The sequence below is a fragment of the Lontra canadensis genome, unplaced genomic scaffold, assembly GCF_010015895.1.
Source record: "Lontra canadensis isolate GAN:19392208 unplaced genomic scaffold, GSC_riverotter_1.0 scaffold9, whole genome shotgun sequence".
In the NCBI taxonomy this organism is placed as follows: Eukaryota; Metazoa; Chordata; class Mammalia; order Carnivora; family Mustelidae; genus Lontra; species Lontra canadensis.
In genome coordinates, this window is record NW_022631003.1 from 31,351,345 (window position 1) to 31,376,175 (window position 24,831).

At 38.3% G+C, this 24,831-nt stretch overlaps 1 protein-coding gene across 2 annotated transcripts in view; it reads left to right on the forward strand.

The window, feature by feature from the left end:
* Window positions 1–24,831, forward strand: part of ITPR2 (inositol 1,4,5-trisphosphate receptor type 2) — a 483,190-nt gene that overhangs the window by 91,713 nt on the left and 366,646 nt on the right. For both annotated transcript variants that reach the window (XM_032855216.1, XM_032855215.1), the window contains exons 4-9: window positions 421–507; window positions 2,493–2,651; window positions 8,658–8,756; window positions 9,034–9,117; window positions 9,418–9,564; window positions 14,380–14,475. In XM_032855216.1, coding sequence (XP_032711107.1) covers window positions 421–507; window positions 2,493–2,651; window positions 8,658–8,756; window positions 9,034–9,117; window positions 9,418–9,564; window positions 14,380–14,475 — 672 coding nt within the window. The remainder of the gene's footprint in view (window positions 1–420; window positions 508–2,492; window positions 2,652–8,657; window positions 8,757–9,033; window positions 9,118–9,417; window positions 9,565–14,379; window positions 14,476–24,831) is intronic.

Consider the following 24,831-nt stretch of genomic DNA (forward strand, 5'->3'; position numbering starts at 1 on the left):
ATTCCTGTTATTTTCAGAATTGAAACTATTTGAGTCTTTTGAAATTCACCTTCTATTTTTATATTGTTTGGTTTGTCTGACAATATTCCTTCTGAAACTAATTTTATAAGACCAAAGAGCCTAGTACTTTTCTGACATTTTTAACCTAAAAGCATCCCAAGATATTTTTTGGCCACATTTCAGTATCAAATTGAGACTGTGATCATACTGTATTACAGTCATTTATTTAATGGTTGGTCCCCCTATCCACAGTACCAAGAGTAAAGCAACCAGCCTATTTTATTCATGGTTATAGTCCTTGTTCCTAAAATAACCTGTTTTTTTTTTTTTTTGTTTTTTGGTTTTTTTGTTGTTGTTGTTGTTAACTGTGTACTCTGTTTACTATGTTTCCATGCTGAGTGTTTGATAATCATTTTACAGCATGCTGCAGAACTGGAACAAAAACAAAATGAATCAGAGAATAAGAAACTGTTGGGAGAAATTGTGAAATACAGTAATGTTATACAAGTAAGTCTGTTTACTCTCTCTTAAAAAAGGTGACTATCTGATGGGTAATTTGCATTTGTATAGGCATGTCAAGCTGCATTAAAATTTGGGGATATAATAGTTCTTTGATGAAGATTACAGATATCATGATATTTTCAGTTGATGTTCAGCACAGTTTTCTCTATGTTTGTGAATATGTCTGATGCATACACATAAGGAAGTGAATTATTCTGGATAATATGCACAGGTCATTATTACATCAAAAGGATGAAGATAGGGAAACATAATTTTTAAAGGTCTGTACTAAAATCTTCTTTTAGAATTGATGGGACTACCATGTAATACCTGAAGCTTTATTTTTCATTTTGTAGAGAGAAGAAAAGTTTCATATTGTACTTCTATATGGAAACCATCCTTGAATTGTTATTAAACAAGTTATTTCATTGATTTTTCTCAGGCTGTATCCCTCTCTTGTGCTTCTCTTAGATCTTTTAGCTTTTTACTTGCTTATTTGTTAATATGTGCCCCACCTTGTTCCAAAAAGAATGCAAGGCATTTTCAAAAATACATACCACCTAAGATAAAATAGAAATAAATAAGGCAACTGGGTCAAAGGGAAGGAAAAGTGGTTAAATGAATAATGTGAAGTCAGGGGGGAGGCGTGTTTATAAAATCCATGTTGTAAAGTCTGGTTAACTTTGCCTGGAAGTCTTATCATTGCTGTAAGGGAAGTAGAGTATCCTACAGCACTCCCCTAGGAGGCCCTTAACATAGAACTGAGTCAAAGGTCTGGAAGCACAAATGTTGCCAGGAAGACCAGGAAGTATTCCTCCAATGAGCTCTCATAAAGAGGACACTGTTTAATAGAGTCAATAACAGCTGTAACAACTTCCTTACAGTAAACACTACAATGAGGTGTTTCATAGAGCTGTTTTAAAAAATAGTATCGCCTGATGTTTTGTTATTGGCCAATGGCAGAATGGCAGCACACAGGACCATCCAAGCAGCCCTCTCCTGGGACAAGATGAGAGCGCCTGGTTCTGTAGCAACCCGAATGTAGGACCTCATCTAACGGCAGATTATAGGACACCAGTGGTGTGGGTGGGTTGCATGTCCCTTGAGCAGTCCTCCATTAGTAGAGTTTTTCTTAACCAAATTTTGATTAATATGAAGTGCCAGCAAGTGGAGTCTATGTTTTTTTTTTTTTTTGGTCAAGAGCTGGAAGTGCAAATGTTTGGATGGTCAGTTAGGGACCTAGCCACGTGCCCTATCAAGGTAGATTCTGAAGGAGTGGGGTTGGGCCGTGAGGGTTTCATTGGCTCAGAAGAGAATTTCTTATATTGTAAATATGAAAATGACTACTCTGTTTTGAAATGATTGTCATAATAGATGGGAAAGGTTATTTGTTTTAGCTTTCTTGCTTGGTGGAATAAAGTCTTTGGAAGGTTTTGTCCACAGTGTCCAAAAAGTCTGAGAAATGGTGTTTCCTATGCTTATCTGAGAAGGGAGTAGGATCAGTGTCCTCCTGCAGGAATTATTTGGGATGCAAAGCCTGCCTCTTCACAGAGGAAGAAGTAGGGCTGTCCGTGGCAAGGATAGTTAATGACATTAACTATTTAGTGCATTATTTTAGCTTCTTGGTTATTTTTCTTAGTATATTCTGGTTTTGTGTCTGTGCAAGAATGGAGAGAATGTGATTTCAGGGTATTTCCTGGTCTCCTTTGGGAAGCCTGGTTTTATCCTATTATTTATCAGTAGATGAAAATTTTCGGAGATGTGCTCTGGTTTGATTTCTCCGTGAGCCCTGTTCATCATGGGCTGGAGGTGAGGAGGAACCCGAGAAAGTCAGCTTGGGAAGATGGTGAGTATGAAGCGTGAAAAGAGCACCTTTGTTTCACCTGCACTCGAAGCTATAGCATGTGGACACAAGATATATGTACAAATGCATACATGTAATTAACAGAGGACATGGAAGAATAAAGGCAGTTATATCTTTTCCCCCACAGCTGCTGCATATAAAAAGCAACAAGTATCTGACTGTCAACAAGAGATTACCTGCTTTACTGGAGAAGAATGCCATGCGTGTGTCCTTGGATGCTGCAGGAAATGAAGGGTCTTGGTTTTATATTCATCCCTTCTGGAAGCTGAGAAGTGAGGGTGACAATGTATGTAAAAATAAAATTAAGAGAGAAAGAATGTGTTTCTAAAAACAATAACTGTTAATAAGTGAGAGAATCCAGATAGCACAAAGGCACAAAGAGAGAACGTGTGATTTTCAATCAACACGTTATTTTTATGGTAATCTCTTTAATAGGCTAAAACTATTTATAGTGCAAATTGTGCTTGGGAATCGTAAAAAGACAAAATTCAGATTAATTAAAAGATCATCTTCCAGCTGGAATTCATGTGAAAGAATTTAAGTAATGTTAATATCGGCTGAACCTTTCAAAGGAGAGAGAGAGTTTGCTTCCTTTCCTAATCTGAAGGGAGCATGGTTGTAAGGAGAAAGCTATGCTTAGGAAATGCCGTTTATCCCTTTGAATTAATAGAGAGTAACAGTGCTTACAATGATATTTCATTTACTGGCTCTATATTCAGCTGTTTATGGTCTATACATCTTAAAGTTGTATGAAGTATGAGGAACTATATAGATGGGCACTTGCTTGTTGATGATAATATTTAAAATATGTTTGGGAATACATATATGTTGTATCATGTAAATTTTAGTAGTTGCGCAAGCATTTTCCACTAGCTTATAGAGTAGGGAACATAAAAATTATGTGAAATGATTCAATAGGATCAATTGTTGGATATTTTTGTTTGTAATAAAGTAGCAAGTGACAATTCCTAGCACATGGGAAATACTCAATAAATACTGAATAACTTTTGTAAGTAGAATACCTTACAAGTATTGGGTCAGGTGTCAAGAAAAAGAGTTGAGATTTAAAAAAACTTAACCTTATACATTCAAAGCAATATAAAAATATAATTATTCTGATGTTTTTTTTCAATACTTGGATTACATTTCAAATATGTTTTGGGTATTTCTTGTCCTAGAAACATCCTCTTTTATAGTGAATCTCTATTTTCAGTGAATTTTGAAATACAAATTCAATTCCACAGGATGCAAGCTTCATGGTTTAATTTGGTTAATAAATGATCTGATGATATCCTCCTTAGGTAAGGTTTGGGAGATGCATGGCATGCAGGAATGTAAGGCACCTTAAGTCTTGTGTTGGATTCCTTAAAAAAAAAAAAAAAAGTCCTACTTGTTTATTTTTTGGCATCAAGTGATGTGTGCTCTGAGCATGATCTATATGTTAATTTCAGTTGGTAGTTAATTACAATCAACTCTCAATTATTTAGGGACTGATTACGCAGTTTAAGAACACCCCATGTCTTCTGGTGCCCTTTCTTGGAAATGATTGGATAAATTAGGGCCTTTCGATTAGCTGTGGATTTTATAAATTCATTCTATTTGTTTATTTATTTATTTATTTATTCTAGTCCTTTCCCTGTTCCCAAAGGCCTTTATGGGATCCACTGAGAGTTGAATGTAATGAACTATTTCAAATAATTAGTTGTACTGGGGTGGGGGGACCCTCCCACCCAAGCATTCCGTCTTGGTAAAATGGACAGTGTAATTGTGAAGTGCAATATAGAAACCCTCCTTCTGTAGATGTGTTCCATAAAGCATGGCTACAACAACCTTCCACATTGCTTTTTGCCGGAACAGCTCACTGTTGTCGCTCACCACTATGTAGCTGTTGTATGTGATTAAGATTGCTGCGAAAACATAAGCACACCCACATCCACCTGTTTGCCACACAAATAATTGTATTGTAGTGCTCCTTTTCTTCTCTAGGAATGGGTAGCATTCCCTAGCAATAAGTATCATTCTAAAATTCTAAAATGTATTTTATTGAAGGCAGTTGGAAATACTGTCACTTCATAACAAGTGATTTAATTACTACTCATTTTCTTGAAAAGCATATTAAGCTAGGAAGAGGAAATTGTAAGGTTCAAAGGATTTTTAAAATTATATGTTACTATTAAGCAATTAGTAAGTTGTGGTTCAGGTTGTGAGTATCCAATAAGATGTTTAGTGACTGAAATGAAATGTTAAGAATGAGGCTGATGATAGTTTGGGGAGAAAAATGCTCATAGCCTCAAAAATCAGTGGGTTCTACTATTTATAGAATGATGAGTTGGATAGTTTTTGGGGAAAAATAGACTCAGGGATTCCTCTACATTTCAGCTGTAAGGAAGATCTCGTTTGCTGTTGTGTAGTTAGAAAGTCATTGGGGATAGCAGAGTACATAAATATTTCATTTTCATTTATTTTCCCATGATTGAGTAGTTAATTTTTCATTTTCAACTTTGATCTGAGAAGACATGAGTTCTTTACCTTGATAGTAGATTTTAAAAAGGAGAAGAGCCCAGATAGTCTTTCAGTGAAGAGAAAAATTCAACTCTTAGACAAAGAGCCTCTTTAAACAGCAAGTAGATTTTATAATTTTGCAAAACTGGATCTCTTGGAATTCTAGCGAAGGCAGGACTAGATCCCTGGTGTGTTGGTTTCTACTGCAATGCCATGCCAGCTGTCACTTCCAAAGAAGGGTAGCTGCCAGTGGCGTTATATTGCTCTCATTTCCAGTAAAATCTCAGCTTGGATCTTCGTGGCTGTTGCATAGAATCAACAGAAGTGTTTTTGGAATTGGAATTTTTTTTTAAAACATTTTTTTATTTGTTTATTTGACTAACAGAAATCACAAGTAGGCAGAGAGGCAGGCAGAGAGAGAGAGGAGGAAGCAGGCTCCCTGCTGAGCAGAGAGCCCGATGCCAGGCTCGATCCCAGGACCCTGGGACTGTGATCCGAGCTGAAGGCAGAGGCTTTAACCCACTGAGCCACCTAGGTGCCCTGGAATTGGAATTTTTAAAAGATGTTTATGTACTAGAGTAAGTGTGATGTGGCAGAAAATGATGACAACCTTAAGTTCCTTATTAAATACACAGCTTCTCAGAAGGCATCAGACCACATCAGTGGACTTGTCCCAGGCTACATGCTTCAGAGCATATTACCAAGTTCGATATTTACCAAGTTTGTCTAATTACGTGTGAATTCCCTGAGAACAGGGACTATTTGTCACACTTTTTTATTCTTTTTGCACTCGTCTGTTCTTTTTATTTCTTTTGATTAGCATCTGGTCCATTGCATTTAGAAGATTTTTTTTTTTCCCACCTTGGTTAGTCCAAGTAACCATTGTCAAGAATAAGACTGAAGACTTGGAAATGAGTGAATTAATGTTAGATTCTCTTTGAACCCTTGGTATTTAGAGCATTTTGGCTATATGGCTGATCTTTTAAAAATATATAGTAGAAGACTTTCCAGGTGGTGTTTTGAAATAAATATTACATATGGATTGACCCAAAGCTTACAGAAAACCATAAGAAAATAGTAAGACTTAGATCAATGGATATAGGTGCAAACAAAAATATTCTTTTAATTGGAAGGACATAGCTAGAATATATTATATTTAGCAGCTCATTGGCCAATGTTTATCTGATGCAGATAAGAATCACCTTGTAGACCAGATCCAGTTGTTCTTTAAGAACTTGGAAGATCAGGGGCAGCACCTGCAGGATGTGTATTAAGTCCCAGTATTCATAGTACGGATGGCTGCGTGGACTTCCTCCTGGCCCTGAGAGTCGGAGCTGCTGTGATGTCATGTGCAGTAACGTGTGTGTGTGTGTGTTTTGGAAGGGGATGTAGGACGTATGTTTATGTCACGTTGACTTTTATATGTTTTTGCTTATACTTAATTTTTAAAAATACTTAACCCATTTTGGTTCAAAGATAGAAAACAATATAAAGATATATTGTTTAAAGTCTTTTAACCTTTTTTCCGGCTCCCCAGTGTCTTCTGTCCCCTGTACCACAATAAACTTCTAGAAAGATTTCTGATGCTTGTACTCTTCCTCCCTCCATTTTTTACACAAAGAGAGCCCAGCTCTGCCCTCTCCCCCTCTCCCTTCACATTGTTTCTTTATGGTATTCCCTTATCTGTGCATAGAGAGCTTCTATGATGGCTTTGCTGAGTCCCAGCACCAGCATCCGACTGATGATGGACTTGAAAAGCAGGTGATGAATAGAGACCAATCCTGTGAGCAGTAGAAGCTACTTCTGCAAACCTAAGAACAACTTCCCTTTGCTTGAATAGTGAGCTTGAGACTTCTTTATCATAGTTTGTGACAACAGTACTATGTGTAAATGTAGACTCCCATATATAATCCATCCCCATAAAAGCTTAATTTATATTGGAAATATGAAATTATGTTCCTGAAAGCCTTGGTCTAGGTTAAGATACAGGGAGGAGAAGTTTTGTTTATTCTTATTTTCTGAATCCTAATTTGTTTTTTCAGTTATCTGTCCAACTAATATAGTGTAATACTCAGTAAGAAATATGCAGAGATGTAGTAGTTTTCATTTCTGAGATGGTGAGCAGTTCTATATGAGAATTGAGCATATAGGTCTTACAGTAATAAGTCTTTTTTTTTTTTTTAAAGATTATTTACTTATTTATTTGTTGGAGAGAGAGAGAAAGAGAGTGAGAGAGGGAGTACAAAGAAGAGCAGAGGGGGAGGGACAGGCAGGCTCTGCACTCAGCATGGATCCAATCCTAGGATCTTCAGATCATGACCTGAGCCGAAATCAAGAGTCAAAGGCTTAAGTGACTGAGCCACTCAGGCGCCCCATACAGTACTAATTCTTCTAATGGATTGTAACAAGGGAAACTCTAGTAACTCTAAAATTAAACTGCTTATTATTACCATTAAGAAAGCATAACTTTGGGGCGCCTGGGTGGCTCAGTCAGTTAACCATCTGCCTTTGGCTCAGGTCATGATCTCAGAGTTCTGGGATCGAGTGCTGCATCAGGAGCCTGCTCAGTGGGGAGCCTGCTTCTCCCTCTGACTGTTGCTCCCCCTGCTTGTGTTCTCTCTTTCTCCGACAAATAAATAAATAAAATCTTCGGGAAAAAAAAGAAAGCATAACTTCATTTCCCACAATTTGAGTTATGAATAGAAATTCTTGAAGATAAGTTGGACATTGTTAATGATAACATAAACGAAAAAATCAACTTAGATTTAATTCTCTAGATCATTTCTCCCAAAACCAACTAAAAATTTTTTTATATATATTTTCTTTATTTTTTTCAGTAATCGCTACTCCCCTGAGATCAAGAGTTGCAGGTTCTACTCACTGAGCCAGCCAGGCATCCCCTAATTAAAAAAAAAAAAAAAATTAATTCAACTTAAATTTTTTTAAATTTTATTAAATTTTTTATTTTAATTCCAGTATAGTTAATATATAGTGCTATATTGGTATCAAGTGTATTATATAGTGTAAAACATATACAACTTTTAAAAATTATTGTTCCAACTTAAATTTTAAGGCATTTAGATTTTAGAGAATATTTAATGAAAATGTGGGTTTATGACTGAAAACTAGCAAGATAAATATTTTTACCTTAAACTTTTTTTTTTTAAATTTCATACTGAACACCAAAGTTTAAAGAACAATTGGATGTGAAAGGTAAGAGTGAACCAAATGCTTAAGGACCAAACAATAAGCATATTTCTACAAGGTCATACCTAATTGTGTACTTCTTGAATCCAGATGACATTAGGATGTTTAATGTATTTCTGGGATGTTGGGACATTTCGAATTTAACAGACTTGTTTTTAATCCCATAGATAATAGAAATGAGTAACGCTTTCTGCTTGCACTTAATGTGCTTCTAATATATAGGCAGATTGATGTGGCAGATGCTCCATACACTCATCTGCTGTGCTCATGGCATAAGACCCAGTGTGGAGGGGAGACATCCTATTTATTGACATTAAAAAAGTTCTTACCGAAATGGGAGACTGAAAAAAGGACCTGCATGAGCTTTATGAATCCAGGCTGATAAGTACTATGGAACATAATGACATGATCATTTACCAGAAAGTATTTTACTCTAAGAGAAAAAGAATTGAACTAAGATTTGGGCAGAAGCCAGACCAGGTGTTGCGTCAGTAACTGGACTTCCCTGAAGTTATTTCTAGCTTCAGATGTGGCACCACAGTTCTGCCCAGTGTCTCAGTTGCAACTTATTTCTAATTCCTAGATTGTCGTGGGTGATAAAGTGGTTCTGATGCCCGTGAACGCGGGACAGCCGCTGCACGCCAGCAACATAGAGCTTCTCGATAATCGAGGGTGCAAGGAGGTGAGTTCGGAAGGGAAGAAAATGGATTTGTCTATTTTTATCATGAGAGGAAGAAAAGTCATATAATTTCGTTCATTGTTTTCATAAATGTAATTGTGCTAATTAATATTCCTAAGATCTGTGTAGATAGTGATTGCTATTTTTGCGTACTATTTGTGTTGAGGTGCCTACCTTATTGGCCACAGTTATCTTTTTTCTCTTTTTTACTAGTTGGAGGAACAATTTCTGGTACAAAATGGAGCTGCAGTTTTATAACTTAACATTTCTTCATTAATAGGTGAATGCTGTTAATTGCAACACTAGCTGGAAAATCACTTTATTCATGAAATATAGTTCCTATCGAGAGGATGTACTAAAAGGAGTAAGTATGTGCTATGTGGAACATTTGCTAAAAGAATGGAAGGTTGTCTTCCTGAACTTCTGGACGTAAAACCTGTGTATTCACTAGTATTCAGAGTTCAGGAGATGTTTATAAACCTTGATAGTCACTATAGTGTTTCACTGAGTTTTCTTCTCTATAGTTTGACATGTGTACATAATCATTAAAAGCCAAGTAAGTAGTAGAAGGGCCCAGAGTATCAAAACCAGGAGACATCTGCTTCTTATGTGTATTTGTTCTGACTTTTCTTGGAAGTACATTGTTCTCTTCCTGTTTTCCTAGGGTGATGTCGTTAGACTGTTTCATGCAGAACAAGAGAAGTTTCTGACTTGTGATGAATATGAGAAGAAACAGCACATTTTCCTTCGGACAACCTTGCGTCAATCAGCCACTTCTGCTACCAGTTCTAAAGCGCTCTGGGAAATAGAGGTGTGCAAATAATGTTTGGATTTTAATAAATATTTATATAAAAAAGACAAAGTTACTAAGCTGATTATTTTATTGTTATAGACATCATTTATGATAAATCCATAAAACAGTAATATTTGTGGACTAACTTGTACCTCTTCATTACTGTGATGAATTTAAAATGTTGCTACTTCCTTTTCCTATCCTCTCTGGGGCATCTCTTTTCCTGTCCCCTCTCTCTCTTCTCTCATTTATTAAGGGCATGGATAGATGTTGCTTTTTAAAAATCCATTGTGAACTGTTGTCAACACTGATCTGACCGCAAGTGATGTGCCTCAGATGGCATTGGAGTTATGATGGAACTTTCACTCACTTCCGGTAAAGACAGATATCAGAGCTGCACGGTCACTGAGAAGAACATTTGTTTCTTCTGGAGATGCCATTTTTATTGGCTGAAGAGACCCATAGTTAAGAATTCATCCATCCTTTAAAAAGTTTTTCTTAAATGTTGCCAATATGGTAGAGTAATTAAGAAAATGTAAGGTGTGGATTTTTCTTTTTTTTTTTCCCAAAAGATTTTATTTATTTATTTGACAGATAGAGATCACAAGTAGGCAAAGAGGCAGGCAGAGAGAGAGAGAGAGAGAGGAGGAAGCAGGCTCCCTGCTGAGCAGAGAGGATGTGGGGCTCGATCCCAGGACTCTGGGATCATGGCCCGAGCCAAAGGCAGAGGCTTTAACCCACTGAGCCACCCAGGTGCCCCATAAGGTGTGGGTTTTTCTTTAAGGGGTCTTTCTATACGATGAAGGAGTTAAGATAGACATAATTACCTATGAACAAGCCAACATACGATGCATTCCATCCTGATTTAATAGATATCCAGACTTACAGCTGTGGTTCTCAACCATTTTAAACCCATCACTTCCCCTTTATAGCATGTATTTTGTGATACTTCTTTAATTTTTTAAAATGAAATTCATAGGTAATATTATTTATAGATTTACATGAGTAAAAATTAATAATATCCCTAAATTCCAATTTAGAAAACATGAAAGGAAAATAATTTATAATAAATAATTGATAATAAAACAATATGTATTTCAATATGTAAATAATTATTCTAGTAGATATAATGTTTGTACCCACCTTGAATGAATACATTTGGATTTGAAAGACAAGGTAGAAAATGAGGATCAGAAGACATTCTACACAGGGGTACTTGCGTGGCTTAGTCAGTAAAGCATCTGCTTTCAGCTCAGGTCATGATTCTGGGGTCCTGGGATGGAGTCCCTTCGTGGGCTCTCTGCCCAGCCAGGAGCCTGCTTCTACCTTTCCCTCTATCTCTGTCTCTGCTGCTCCCCGCTGCTCCCCCTGCTTCTCTCTCTCTCTCTCTCAATTAAATAAAAACATCTTAAAAAAAAAAAAGACCTTCTATATAAGTACAGGAAAATGAAAGAGTGGGGGTAAACGTGGGCTCGTAAATATTTCATGATCTTGTTTTAGGGGAAGTAATAACAGAACGCACTTATTTGTACATGATTTTAAAAAAGAAGGAAATAAACATTAATATAGGGATAACAACACAAATTACAGACTCTTGAAACAGAAAATGAGGAAGTATGATGTTTATGCCAATGAGCTGAGCCTTAGTTATAAATGTAATATCAGAACGATTCTCTAAATTATGACATGGTTTAGAATAGAGATGAACTAGTACAAAAAGCATATTTTCTAACTTGAAACCCCAGTACATATTGAGGCATACTTTCAGACTCTAGCATTCAGAAGAGACCTTATCCTTCAAGAGGATAGGTTTACAGGGAATTGAGAAAGTCTTAGGAAAAACCACCATCACCAAAACTACATGATACTCTTCTAAGAAATCTACCTGACAATGTCTCTTATCAGGGTGAAAGATAACTGACAGCCCCCCAATAAATACATAATTAAAATATGTATTTCTCACACCATATATTTCTTATCATTGTGCTCTAAAGAATTAAAGAAATACAGGGAGAGCAATAATGTGAGGTATAATTTTAAAGCTTTCTTAATGAAATATAGTCAGAAAAAAGTCCTGTAGTGACTTCCCTATACAGTGAGTTCCCCTTATTTTCTATGTCTCTGCCTACATGGTATTTGGCTCTAAGTCTTTTAAAGGAATTGCAAATCTTCTCTCTTATATATTTACTATTAGTTTTATAGATTTTGCTGTAACTGTATCACTGTGTTGTCATCCTTTCCAACAAGGCGTGTAGTCGAAAATACTGTAACTACTACAACCCACCAAACAGTCATCATGGAGAGAATGAATCCATTATTTAATAATTCTGGAATAATGTCTTGAATTCATTTAAGCTTCCCTCTCTGTAGTGGATTTCCCTTCAATTATTGGACTTTTCATCTGACTTGATATGAAAACTTTTTAATATGATTATATGTGAAAGTGTTACCAGTTTATATTTGTGGGTGGTTCATTTGTGCAGGAGGCTTGAATGGTTCATTTGTGCAGGAGGTTGTGGGACATTTCTCTACTGTGTGCTGTATCAGCCTGTGTGGTCGAGGCGAAGAGGTATTTGATGTAGCAAATTAGGTTTCAATGTTATTGGAAGGACCAGACAGGGAAAACCAGGGTAGGGAATGCAGTCTTTTTCTTCCTTCCTTCCTTCCTTCCTTCCTTTTTCTTTCTTTCTTTCTTTCTTTCCTTCCTTCCTTCCTTCCTTCCTTCCTTCCTTCTTTCTTTCTTTCTTTCTTTCTTTCTCTTTCTTTCTTTCTTTCTTTTTCTTTCTTTCTTTCTTTCTCTTTTCTTTCTTTTGAAGATTTTATTTATTTACCTGACAGAGAGAGAGAGAGATCACAAGCAGGAAGAGAGGGAGGCAGAGGGGGAGAGGGAGAGCAGGCTCCCCACTGAGCTGAGAGCCCGATGAGGGGCTCGATCCCAGGACCCTGAGACCATGACCTGAGCTGAAGGCAGAGGCCCAATCCACTGAGCCACCCAGGCGCTCCAGGGGACACAGTCTTATTGGAAGATCAGGCAAGGCTGAAGGTCTCTGCTGCTCCTCCTCTTAGCCCTCAGACCTCTCCCCGCTTGCTTCAGGAGGCTGCCTGAGGTACCTGCCACCCCTTTACTGGAACCTGAAGAGGAAGCGTTCTTCTACTTTTCTCTGCTTTCCATCCTAATGGAAGGACCCAGAACCCTGCTGCTGAGGCTTCCCACCCCGGGATACAGAGAGACGAGCACTTGGAGGTGTGGGTGGGTCCTGAGTGCCACACACAACGTCCAGCCTGGGCTCGATCCCCTGTGACCTGCAGCATATATGGTATCTCAGCCAATACCCCATAATGCCCGTAGCATCCCTCTAAAGTCACTGTGATGGATGAAAACACCTTCCTTTCTGTATGTCCAGTTGCCCCCTAGTGAGTTGTACCTGCATTGCTAGATCGACTAATGTCTCAGTTCGTAGTCCGGGACCCTGGGGATATTCCGGTTATGTGTGAACTTCTAGCAGCTGTACACAAAATGTGTGTGCGTGTCCGTGAGACAACCAATAGATTTGATCAGTCGGTCAGAGGTATCTGTGCCTTTGCCGAAGGTGTTCGAGGGTAGCCAGTGTGAGTAGCAAAAGATTTGTGGAAGAAATTTGATTTGAGAACTTAGAACTTAGCCTTGGAAGATGGGTAGAGTTTTGGCCACAGGGAATTTTTTTTTTTTAAAAGACCTCATCCACTTTGAAGTATTTTCCTAATTATTACATTATTTGAGCTACCAGGGTAGGGGAAGACCTAGAAGCTAGAGTCCAGCAAAAGCATTAGAAAGTTTATATGTAGTAGGCTGGGGCAGAAGTCCAACCGGTGGTGGGGGTCAGCATTAACAAAAAGAAGGTAACCTGTTGGGGGAGAATAATGAAAAATTCTCCTAGTACTTAATCTTCGAAACAATTAAAAACATTTTGCACGTGACGAAACTGGCTTGAAGATGTTAAATTACTTGCTGTGATCATACCATAGGAATTGGCAGAGCTGGGACTCAAACACAGTCATCTTCAGACAGTAAAAGGTCGGCTTTGCTGCTGCCCCAAGCTGCCTGCTTCAGAGCCTCTCCTTTTACTCTCAGTGAGCCTTGTGGCTCAGCATCTGGGGCAAGGCCACTTCCAAGGACAGGTATCAAAGGCCATGGTATTAATCAAAAGCACTTGTGGAAAGGGCCAATAATTAAGTTTGTTGAGAGCTCCAGGCCTTGGCATTTGTGGTTCCCTCTGTCTGGAATGCTATCATCCGATCTCTCTACGTGACTGTTCGTTCTTATCCTGCAGGTTTCAGCTCACATGTCATGTCAGAGTGGCCTGGCCTAATCACTACATCTCAAGAAGCCTTCCCTAGTTACTCAGTCACGTGCTCTGTTTATTTCCTCATGGCACTTGCCGAATCTTATTTAGTGAAAACTCTAGTCTTCTCCATTGCTATGACCCTATTGCCTAGAAGAAGGTGTAGAGTAAGCTTTTAATATGATTTGCTGAATGAATATTTGAGGGACCAATGGGAGAGAACCCCTCAGCATTTCCAGTTTTGGCCTGGGAAGACTGTCTCTTGGAGTAAGACTTTATTTACACATTTAAGGCATGAGCATCACCCGTGTACACAGTGAGTGAACTTATGTCTCTTTGCTCATTTGTTGGGGATTTTGTTTTTCTGCCATATCGTCCTCTCAGGCAAACATATATTGGATTTGACAAGTGAGACTTAACAGGCAAACGCTTTGTATGAACTGTTGGCACTGGCTTGCCAGCAGCATGAATATCTTTGAGGCTTTATTGTCGTTGCTCTTTTTTTCTGTAGGTCGTTCACCATGACCCATGCCGTGGGGGTGCTGGACAATGGAACAGCTTGTTCAGATTTAAACACCTTGCAACTGGGAACTATTTAGCTGCAGAGGTAAGACTGATGGATACAGTGCTATTACATCTCTGTCTCTGAAATAGTGAAATAAGCATTTGGGTTCTCCAAAAGATGCTGTATTCGTAGGAACAGTCATTATGCAAAATTTGATTATTGTCTCTCATGATATGGATTGGCATATAAATTATTCTAAAGTGTGAATATTAATTGAAGCACTGCAATAATCTTTGTCTTAAAAATTTAGACAACAAGGGGCCCTCTATGGCTCAGTCGGTTAAATGTCTGACTTGTGATTTCTGCTCAGATCATGATCTTAGGGTCTTGGAACTGGCTCTGCATTGGGCTCTGGGCTCAGCCCCAAGTCTGCTTGAGATCCTTTCTCTCCCTTGACCCCTCCCCACATTCATGGGCACACGGTCTCTCTCTAAAATAAATAAATAAATGAACCTTAAAAGAAATTAAAACAACAGTAACAACAGAACACTGGTGCTTGGTTTACTTTAAGGTCAAGTGCCATAAAGTATCTGATCTGCATATTGTATGCTGTTCGTTCTAGACTTTATTATTTAGCTTCAATCTTGCAGAATGTCTGCCTTGGAGACATGATCAACTCATTGTTGGTATAGTAGAGCCTTGATAGTTTCAGTCATCTTTACTGAGCCTGGTTTCACTAGTGGATGACTTTTATTGTTCAAACCATTGGAGAGGAAAGGCGTTTCTTCCGGAAGCACTGAACTGTCCCAATACTGTTAATAAAAATGGTCAAAACAAATAAAGGTTTTTTCTTTCTCCACTAAAAGCATGTTGACAATTAGGTAGCTACAACGTAACAGCATAGAAGTTTTACAAATGACTTAATTAAAGTTTGGTTATCCAATGTAAAAATAATTTTGAAAATATTTGTTTTTTAGATGGATGAAAATATACATTCATTCTACTCTCCTCAACTCTGTTTCTGTTTTTCAATTTAAGGTTTCCTCTGGGATTCGAAACCAGAATTAGCCTTAGGAATTTTAGTATTCCTTATCTGACTTTTGGTTTTGGATGTGAGAGAGGATAAGAAACTGGGGGGGGGGCAGAAGTGATGAGAAAGAGGTGTGGGAAACAGGATGTTTCTGTAAACAGGCTGAGCCCTGAGTACTCAACACCATTACCCTTTATATCCTATTAACCTGCGATAATTGTCTTCATAGTGCTTACCACTGTCTGACTCATTGTACATTTTATTTTCTCACATTCTCTGTCAGAATGTATGCTCCCTGAAGGCAGGGATTCTTTTTGTTTTGTTTTTGTTTTATATCACACTGTGTCCCCAGCATGTAGGACAGTGCCTGGTACTTACAAAAGATTTGATGAATATTTTTTGAATGAATGAATGAGTATATAGAAGTCATTCAGGCTTCTGTAAGCTTAAAGGATGGGAAGAAGATTTTGGGATTTGTATCTGAGTGGCATTTGGAGCCATGTTTGGGCAAATTAGTCTCTCTAAGATCTAGTTTCTTCCTCTGGAAAATGGGGATAATCACAATATTTATATAATACGAGTATTAAGAAAATTAAATGAGGTGAAATGCTTGGCATGACATGTGGGCCATGGTAAGCATTCAGGAAGTGACATTGGCATGGTTATATTTATTATGAGAAATAAGGACTACTCTTACTTTTATAAATATCTGACTTATTATTTATGAATCTGTTCAAATAAATGAAATATATATAGCCTTGTAATTTATGGCCTGTTTACATCATGAGTGTTTTGAAGTAACTTTTTTGAAAAATAACACTTTGATGCAAAATTAAGCCGGGGAATCTTGTCTAAAATAAGAATCAGAGAAGTCTATTTGATGTGGTATAAAAGATAAGAAATTAGTATCAAAATTCTCTTGAATCTTTCATTAGTGACTCTCCCTTAATTTACTTTAATCAATGGCTGTTTTAACTACTGACATTCTATAGAAAACCAACATGATTATACATTATGAGTTTCTTAGTTAATTTCTGCAATTAAAACTTTATCATTGACACATTCAAATGACTGGATTATTAAGAATTTATTTATTAACTTTAATGAAGATCTAAGACCTCAATATATAAAGGAATTTATTAAAAATTGAGAAATAGAAAGCTGCTCATTCCTTGAAAAGACTTTGAAAGACTCTATTCTGTCTTTAGAGAATATGACTTTAAATGCCAGATGCTATTTTGTCCATTAAAAAGTCTGGTGTACTTAGAGGAGCTCTTCTTTGACCTTTAATACTTGCGATAACATCTTTTTTATGGCAAGGTGAGAGAAGGAGAATTAAGCATTAAATACATCTCTGAAAATGGAAAGCTAGGAATTTATTTTCTACTGGTTTTAACTAGTAAAATAGAATAGATACTTCTGTGTAGTGTTCTACCATCAAAAGAGAAATCTTAGCCTCAAAATACTGGCATCCATAGGTTAGGGTTTTATATTTCATTTGTTGGCTAAGGTCAGGTAAGATCCTGGTGTAGTCACATCACAGGATGTGTGTGTCCTACTGGTGTGAAAGTGTCTACAGGTGTGGCAAAATCAGTAACTGTCATTGTCATGTGATAAAAGATTGATATCCAGTTCTAGTTCCACAATAGGTGGAAATTAGCCTCTGACAACAGTTAAAACACAATGCTTATCCTTTTATTATTTTGCTTTTTAAAAATGCCTAGGTCTTTAATTTCAACTCATTCCCAACAATTGGATCTGCAACTTCTTAGCTTTATTTATTTTCTCATATTATACGCTTATTCAAAGGAGAGAAAAGGCTCCATGGCTTTTATTTTACTTTTTTAGTTCTATCTTTAATATCTAGATGCTTCTTAAAAAAATAAGACACACATTGTAGGAAGTTGAAAATGCAAGAGTTGGGAATAATTATTTTTGGAATTCAGAGCAGTGGCAGACACCCTCCTTAAGATTTCACATCATCTTTAGTATATGCTTTTTTTTTTTAAAGATTTTATTTATTTATTTGACAGACAGATCACAAGTAGGCATAGAGGCAGGCAGAGAGAGAGAGAGGGAAGCAGGCTCCCCGCTGAGCAGAAAGCCCGATGTGGGACTCGATCCCAGGACCCTGAGATCATGACCTGAGCTGAAAGCAGAGGCTTCAACCCACTGAGCCACCCAGGCGCCCCTAGTATATGCTTTTTAAATTATTGATAAGTCTAGAGCATGATGGAGAATGCTGCAGGTACAGAAGGAAGCAGAGGGGTAAGTCTCTGCCATCAAAGAGTTGACCTCCTGGTTTGGAAGTGGAAGATGGTCTACAGTGAATGGCCACGGGATGGTCAGCGGGTAGGATCATGTCCTGTGATTCTGTGTTCAGGTGGAGCTAGGTCAGCAGGAAATTAGCCAAAGAAGACTCTTGCTTGTGGTGAACTTGTCCCTGGTTCTCCAAGAAAGGAATAAGCACAGGTGGGTAGAGAAACAAAAGGACAACCATTGTAAAAGTTGCCACAAATACACAGACAGGGTTGTAGAATGTCCACATCATATGCAGACAATGAAAAAAGGGCAGCCTGGCTCAAGGAAAGTGTTTTTTGTTTTTGTTTTTGTTTTTGTTTGTTTGTTTTTAAAGAAAGGGGTTCTAAAAGGAATTACTGAGTGACAGATCCCTTTGCTTAAAGATTTAGGTTGAAAGGTTTGGGTTTGATCTAATCCATAAGAGGAATAAGGTTTGAAGTAGTTACCTTAGGGGCTGAGGCTGGACGGGTATTTGTAAACATTTGGTAGATACTGGTGATGTCCCTAGAGAATCTAACTTCTGCCCTTGAGGAGCTCTCAGTACAGTGTGATAAGTGTATTATAGCAATAGGAACAGTGATGTGCTTATGGGGAGGCACTAGGTTCCCAGGAGGCACAAGGAATGGTCAGGAGGCTGGAGGAGGTGTTGCTTAGGGGATGGGTAAGGCAGGTGTGTGTGTGGGGGAGAACACATGTTCAGGCAGCGAGGACGGCATTTACAAAGGCAAGGAGGTGTGTGCTATTGTACGAACTAGTTTCATATGGCTAATACATATGTGGATCACACAGAGGCTCTGTGTGAGATTGGAAGTGGTGCTGGAAGGTGGGTGGGGGGAGTAGTAGGGCCAGACATGTAAGGCAGCTGAGTTTTTTTAGGCCATATCTGTTAAGCTAAGGAGAATTGGTTTTATTTTTAAAGCATAAAGAGCAGTGTTCTAAATAAATTTGTGTGTAAGGACAACCACTCTAGAATTGCGTTGGCATATGTTGGCTCTTTAAATTAAAATAAATACCATTAAAATGAAAAAGTCAGTTTGTCAGTTACACTAGCCACATCTCAAGTGGCTCAGTAACTTCAGGGTGTTGGATGGTGCAGATACTGAACATTTCCATCAGCACCAGGGAAGTTCCAGTGGACAGAGCTGCTCTGGAGCCTTAGCAACTGGAAGGGATTGCCTCTGAGAAGGGGAGCCCAGAGAGGAGATAGAGGTCTGATACCTTCGGGGAATTTTGAGGATTTGAACTGAGGGAGTGGCATTGGTCATGGCAAGAAGGGGAAAGGAAGACGTTTTTTGGACGTGGAAGCAATAGAGTCGTAATTCGTAGAATGTCATAGATGAAGGAATTGGAGGATTCTGGCTTTGGAGAACTGGTGATGTCATTCACCAATTCAGGGGAAATGGGAAGGGGTGCAGCACCGATGAGGAAATAATCCATTCAATTTTGACTCCATTTGATTAGAGGAGCTATAAAATGCCCAGGTGAAAATGCCTGATAGGCACAGTGTTCGCATCTTTAGAAGTTTGGGGATTGGTTCAACTGACAAGCATCAGCACGGAGGAGATCATCAGGCAGTATGAGGAGAGTGAGAAGGTGTTTGATGGTGAAACTGTGGGGAACATCATCTTGCAACGGTGGACAACAGACAGGGAGCCTGAGAAGTCAGAGAAGCCGCTGGAAAATCTGATAGGTTGAGTCACAAATGTCAAGCAAGGGAGGACAGAGTTTCAAAAAGGAGAGAGTGCTACCAGAAAGGTCTGGAACACACTGTATTTATGGCATTTGGCAAGAACACAGTCATTTGTGATCGAGAGCATTTTTCGTGGAAACCAGAATCCAGAGGGTAGAGGAATGACAAGGAAGCCAGGAAGCGGAAATAGGGGTGGACTGACTTTTCATATCAGGGCTTTGAAGGAGCAGGAACAGTAATAAAGGGAAAACAGTCATATTAGATAGGTTTTTAAAGGTATATTAAAAAAAAAATAAGTTGAGAACAGAGCCGTTTTGCCTTAAAGGGAAGTTCCTGTCAGAGGACCAGGATCTGGCTGTGCATTACCCTTTTCCCTCAGCCTTTCCATTCTCAACACACATACTGATAATTTGAAATATTATTTTAATGTGCCTGAGGCATTTCTGGTAAATTGGATTATGTAATTCTTGAATTGCCTTTGAGGGTATGGTGTTTAAATTGGCCAGTGTGGCAAAGAGAACCTAGTGTAGTGGGGGAAAAAAAATCCCAAGTATACTGCTCACAGTCTATCTGACCTAAAGCAAATATTTAACTTCTCTGAACCTCAGTTCCCTTGTGTGTAAAGAAGATGATAGTATATATTACATGGGATTATTTTGGAATTAAGGAAGATACGGAGTGTTGAGCACCTTGCACATAAAATATATATTCAGTAACTCTGAAGTCCCCTTACTTCCATTGAGAAGGGGACAAAAAATGTGGAGTCGTGTTGTTTATTATTACTTTCACTATTTCTACTGTTATTATGGTTAGTTTTTATCCAGCACTGGTGTTTTTTGGTAAGCCAGGTAACTGAAGGTGGTGGGGGGCTGGAATTCAGGGGTTCACCACTGGATACCTTGTACACGGGATTTATATTCAGTAAATACTAGATAATCTAATGGATGAATCACGGAGAGAGACTGAGGCTGTAAATCCAATCATTTTACTTTATAGAAAAGGAAACAGGTTCAGAGAGGTGATTTACTTTGTCCAAAGTTCAAACATAAGGTAAGTACAGTCTTTGGGTTCAATGGCAAGCTTGCATTGCTTTATCTTCCCCAGTGGTTCTTAGCCTGGGGTGATCCTGTCACCCAGGGGCTATATGACCAGGTCTGGAGGCATTTTTAATGTCAGAACTGGGGAGAGGGAGCTACTGGCATCTGGTGGGTAGAGGCCAGGGGTGCAGAGAAACATCCAAGCACAGGACACGGGACAGCCACTACAACAAAGAATGATCTGACCCAAAATGCTGGTAATGCCGATATTGAGAAACCCTGACCCATGTTACACCAACATGACAATACTCATTTACTGACTGCGTACTGGTTGGAAGCACCATTTTGATTTCATGGAAGCAATGGAGTTGTGAAGAGGTGATACTGTGAAGACAACCAAGGTGATGAACACTTGGTCCTTGTCCTTTGGGAGTTTGCAGTGTAGAGAAGGACATTCATTTAGTCACTGGGACATCTCCTTTGCAATTATTTCCAGCATGCATGCATATCTGAGAGCACAAATTTTGTGTAATGTTTAAATTATGGCCATGTTAAAGCTCACAGTGAGTTTAAAGGGCTGCAATCTTAAATCTAAGCACAAAGGAGAAAAGAAACCCTCAAAATTTTACTTATACATATACTTCCTAAACATGATATCCTAATTTAACTCGTACTTACAGGGAGGCCAAGTTTTCCAGAAAACTGTAATGAGGCTATTGTTTGTGGAGAAATGAAGGGGACACTATCCAAAGGAAATTAGACCGTTTCATGTACTGATGCTTCTGTAGTCTAATTATAGAGACAAAGCACGTAAAAGGCAAGCTATTTAAGAATAGCACTATAAATACAGTGCTATTTTGTTTTAGGGAATTCAGAATTCATTTTGGAGAAATATACAGTGCTAGAAGCTCATGGACAAAACGTGGAAAAAAAGTATTTAATTGTGAATTAGAGAACGAAGCCATTTGTGGCTTTGTCAGATAATGCCTTCCAGAACACTTATAGTGCCGTATGGTTAGGCTGTCTTCTGTGATGTCAGTTTCCTTGGGCCATACAAGTGAGAAGGTAACATGAGGGGAAGGAGCACAAAAAGCCATGAATTTTTGCCTTTTATGCACTGCAGGTTTGTAAGCGCACTCATGGCCATTTGCCCTGGATCTTTTACTTGTATCGCCGTACTGGTGCAGAAGAATTCACAACCATATCAATGGGAGGGACAGGACTTTTATCACATTTTGAAGGGGATAATACAGGAATCTCAGGAAACCGTTCTTCTATAGTCATGGGAGCAATTCTAAGTCAAGTATCACAATTTCTGATCTACTGCTTCTACATTTTCTTTCTTGGGATATTATTAAAGCCATAGGATCCTTCCCAGAGCAAGATAGATCGAATAGTGCAAGTAATTTTATTTGTTAAAGATATCATTACCCTTTCAGAGCCAACTAGCTTATTTGTAGATGGGCCAGACGTCCACCAGATGGCAGTAAACACTTATTTCCTAACAATGCAGCAGATTTTTGGATTTAATTAATTAGTTAAAAACTTTGTACTCAAGAACCTGTACATCGGTATAGAATCCTATGAATATTAGGTTTATAGTTTTAAATATCTCTGTGTTTAGTTTTCCATACACTATATCAGCCATAGCTGGTGGTTTGTATGTTTGCGTATACATATATATAAATAAATATGACAGAAGAATACACAAACCAGGCCCTCCACACACACACCTAAATGTTATATATCAGAATATAAATTGCGCTGGCACATATAAGCACTTAATAAAGATTATTTTTTACCTTCTTTTCTTTTCTAGAGTTGTCGGTCAGAATAATAGATTGTCTCTGAAATGTCAGGCATTGGAGACAAGAACATATACATATATAATTATTTGAAAAAATATACAAGTATGATTTTAATGTTATATATCATAAAATTGATCAAAACACATTTCCTCATAAAAACTAACATTTTTGTTTTAAGAAAATGAGCCTATATTGTGGACTTAGGAGGAGTCTGTCTGCTTCTTACTATTGTGTTAGGTGAAAGTTGCACTTGTCTTTCATTTGATTGTGGCACAATCATGGTTTTCACTGCCTAACTATTTAGGGTATTTCTCTGTGCCTCTCTCTTTCTTTGCCACTTCTCTCTTCTGGCTGTGACATTCTCTCCTTGACTTCTTCCTAGCCCTCTTTGGCCATTCAAATGAGGGCTCCCTTCAGGGGTTTGTATTGGGTCTTTGGTCTTCATAGTCTCCCTGTTATTCACCCCCATGGCTGCAAGTGGGCCAGGAGTTTGATCTCAGATATCCCACTGCCATTGCAACTCAATAAATGAGTCTATGATTGAATCGTTTCTCCATGAAACAGTGCATTTTCTTTGTGCAATGTTGAAAACCTGCATCGTGGCAAACATATTTTTCTGTCTCAGTTTACACATTCCAATTCTACTGACTGTGTCTCCATGCCATCTTCTGCATTGGCTTTTTCCTTTATATTCGGCATGATTATTTTTGTCAGGGCTCTGCTGCCTCTTCCTAGAACCACCTCGCTTGGTTTCTTTGCCTCTTTCATCCCCTCTCTCCATCTCCTACTAACCATGGCCAGTTGAGGATTTTTTTAATGTAGTGTTTTTGCAAATGCTTCCCCAGTGATATTCAAAATCTTTCTGAAGATGTAAACCCATTAGTTTATGGTTTAAAAGACCCATTGGTCTGGACTGACTTGGATCCACCTTGGATCATACCCCTCCTCCTTATGGAGGCAGGAGGGAAGTAATGTGGTATTGTAACCAAAGGATGGAGTTTTAGAATCATAGGATCTGTGCTTCTGAGTGACCCTACCACTCACCAGTGGTATGACTTTGTACAGAAGACTTCACTTGATGTGCCCCAGGGGCCTCATCTATAAAGTGGGGTGAAGAATCCCTCCTACGAGGGGGTGCCTGGGTGGCTCAGTTGGTTGTGCGTCCAACTTGGATTTTGGCTCAGGTCACGATCTCAGGGTGTGTGAGATCGAGCCCCGAGTGAAGCCCCATACTCCAAGCTCAGCAGGGGAGTCTTCTTGAGATTTTCTCTCTCCCTCTGCCCCCCAGCCCCATGGGCTGGCTCTTTCTCTCTCTAAAACAAATAAATAGACCTTTTTTTTTTTTTTTTTTAAAGAAAGGAATCCCTTCTAATAGGACTGTAAGGGGACATGAATTAGCCTTTAAAAGCATATAAAAAATATTCCATAAATGATGTTAATGGGCCTTTTCTGAACACGTGTCATTTTCTCACCTCTGTGTTGCCTGTGTCCTTCCCCTGCACTGCCTGTGTCCTTTACTCTTTTCTTTCTCTGCCAGTTATGATTCTACCCAACCTTCAAGGCTTATCTCAGATGCTACCTTCTCTATTAACAATTCTTTTAAAAAATATTTTACTTATTTATTTGAGAGAGAGAGCATGAGGCGGGGTGGAGCAGCCGAGGGAGCAGGCGCCCACTGAGCAGGGAGCCCAATGTGGGGCTCGATCCCAGGACCCTGAGATCACGACCTGACCTGAAGGCAGACACGTAACTGACTGAGCCACCCAGGTGCCCCTCCATGAATAATTCTTGGCTAAATTTGCCCACCACAGATCCCTCCTTCCTCTGACCTGTATTATTTATAAATTATTCACTCTTGTCTTATATCTCTTGTCACGTTCTATTTTGTATTACAGCTAACTGGATTTATGTCTTATTTTCCTTCCTAGATTGTACTGTCTCATGGTCAGGGACCATATTCTCTTCATCTTTGCTAAAATACCATATGCCGCAATGCTTTTCCCATTATAGATGTTCTATTAATATTTGTTGAATAAATGATTGAAGAGCATATTAGGTCTCTCAAAGGGAAAAAAACTCTCTCTCTCTAATGCCAGATTTATAATTTATTTTTTAACATAAGGAAATATTTCCCTTAAAGTCCTGAAAGATTCAGGAATCTTCACATGCCCATGTCTTTTTTCCCTTTCTTTAGAAATAATATTTTTTGGCTTACTCTTAATCTAATTACTTTAATAATTACTACTTTTATTATATTCAGAGGAGGAAGGCAGCAGTATAATTAAAACATACATGAAAGCATATATTTATTTGGTCTTCAATTAATATTGGTGAATTTATATAGCATAGATATATTTGGGTGGCTTCTCCTCTTCCTCCTTCTTCCCCTCCTCTTCTTCTTTCTCTTCATTATTATTATCACTTTAATGAATTTGCTGAAGCAATAACTCCACATTAATTATTTAAAAAAAAACCCACGTTACAGCCAGAGATACACAAGATGAGGCAAAATCTTAACTGATCAGCACCATCTTTAGTCTTATTGCCAAAGACATGAATATATAAAATTTGGTGAAATATAATTAGTATGAT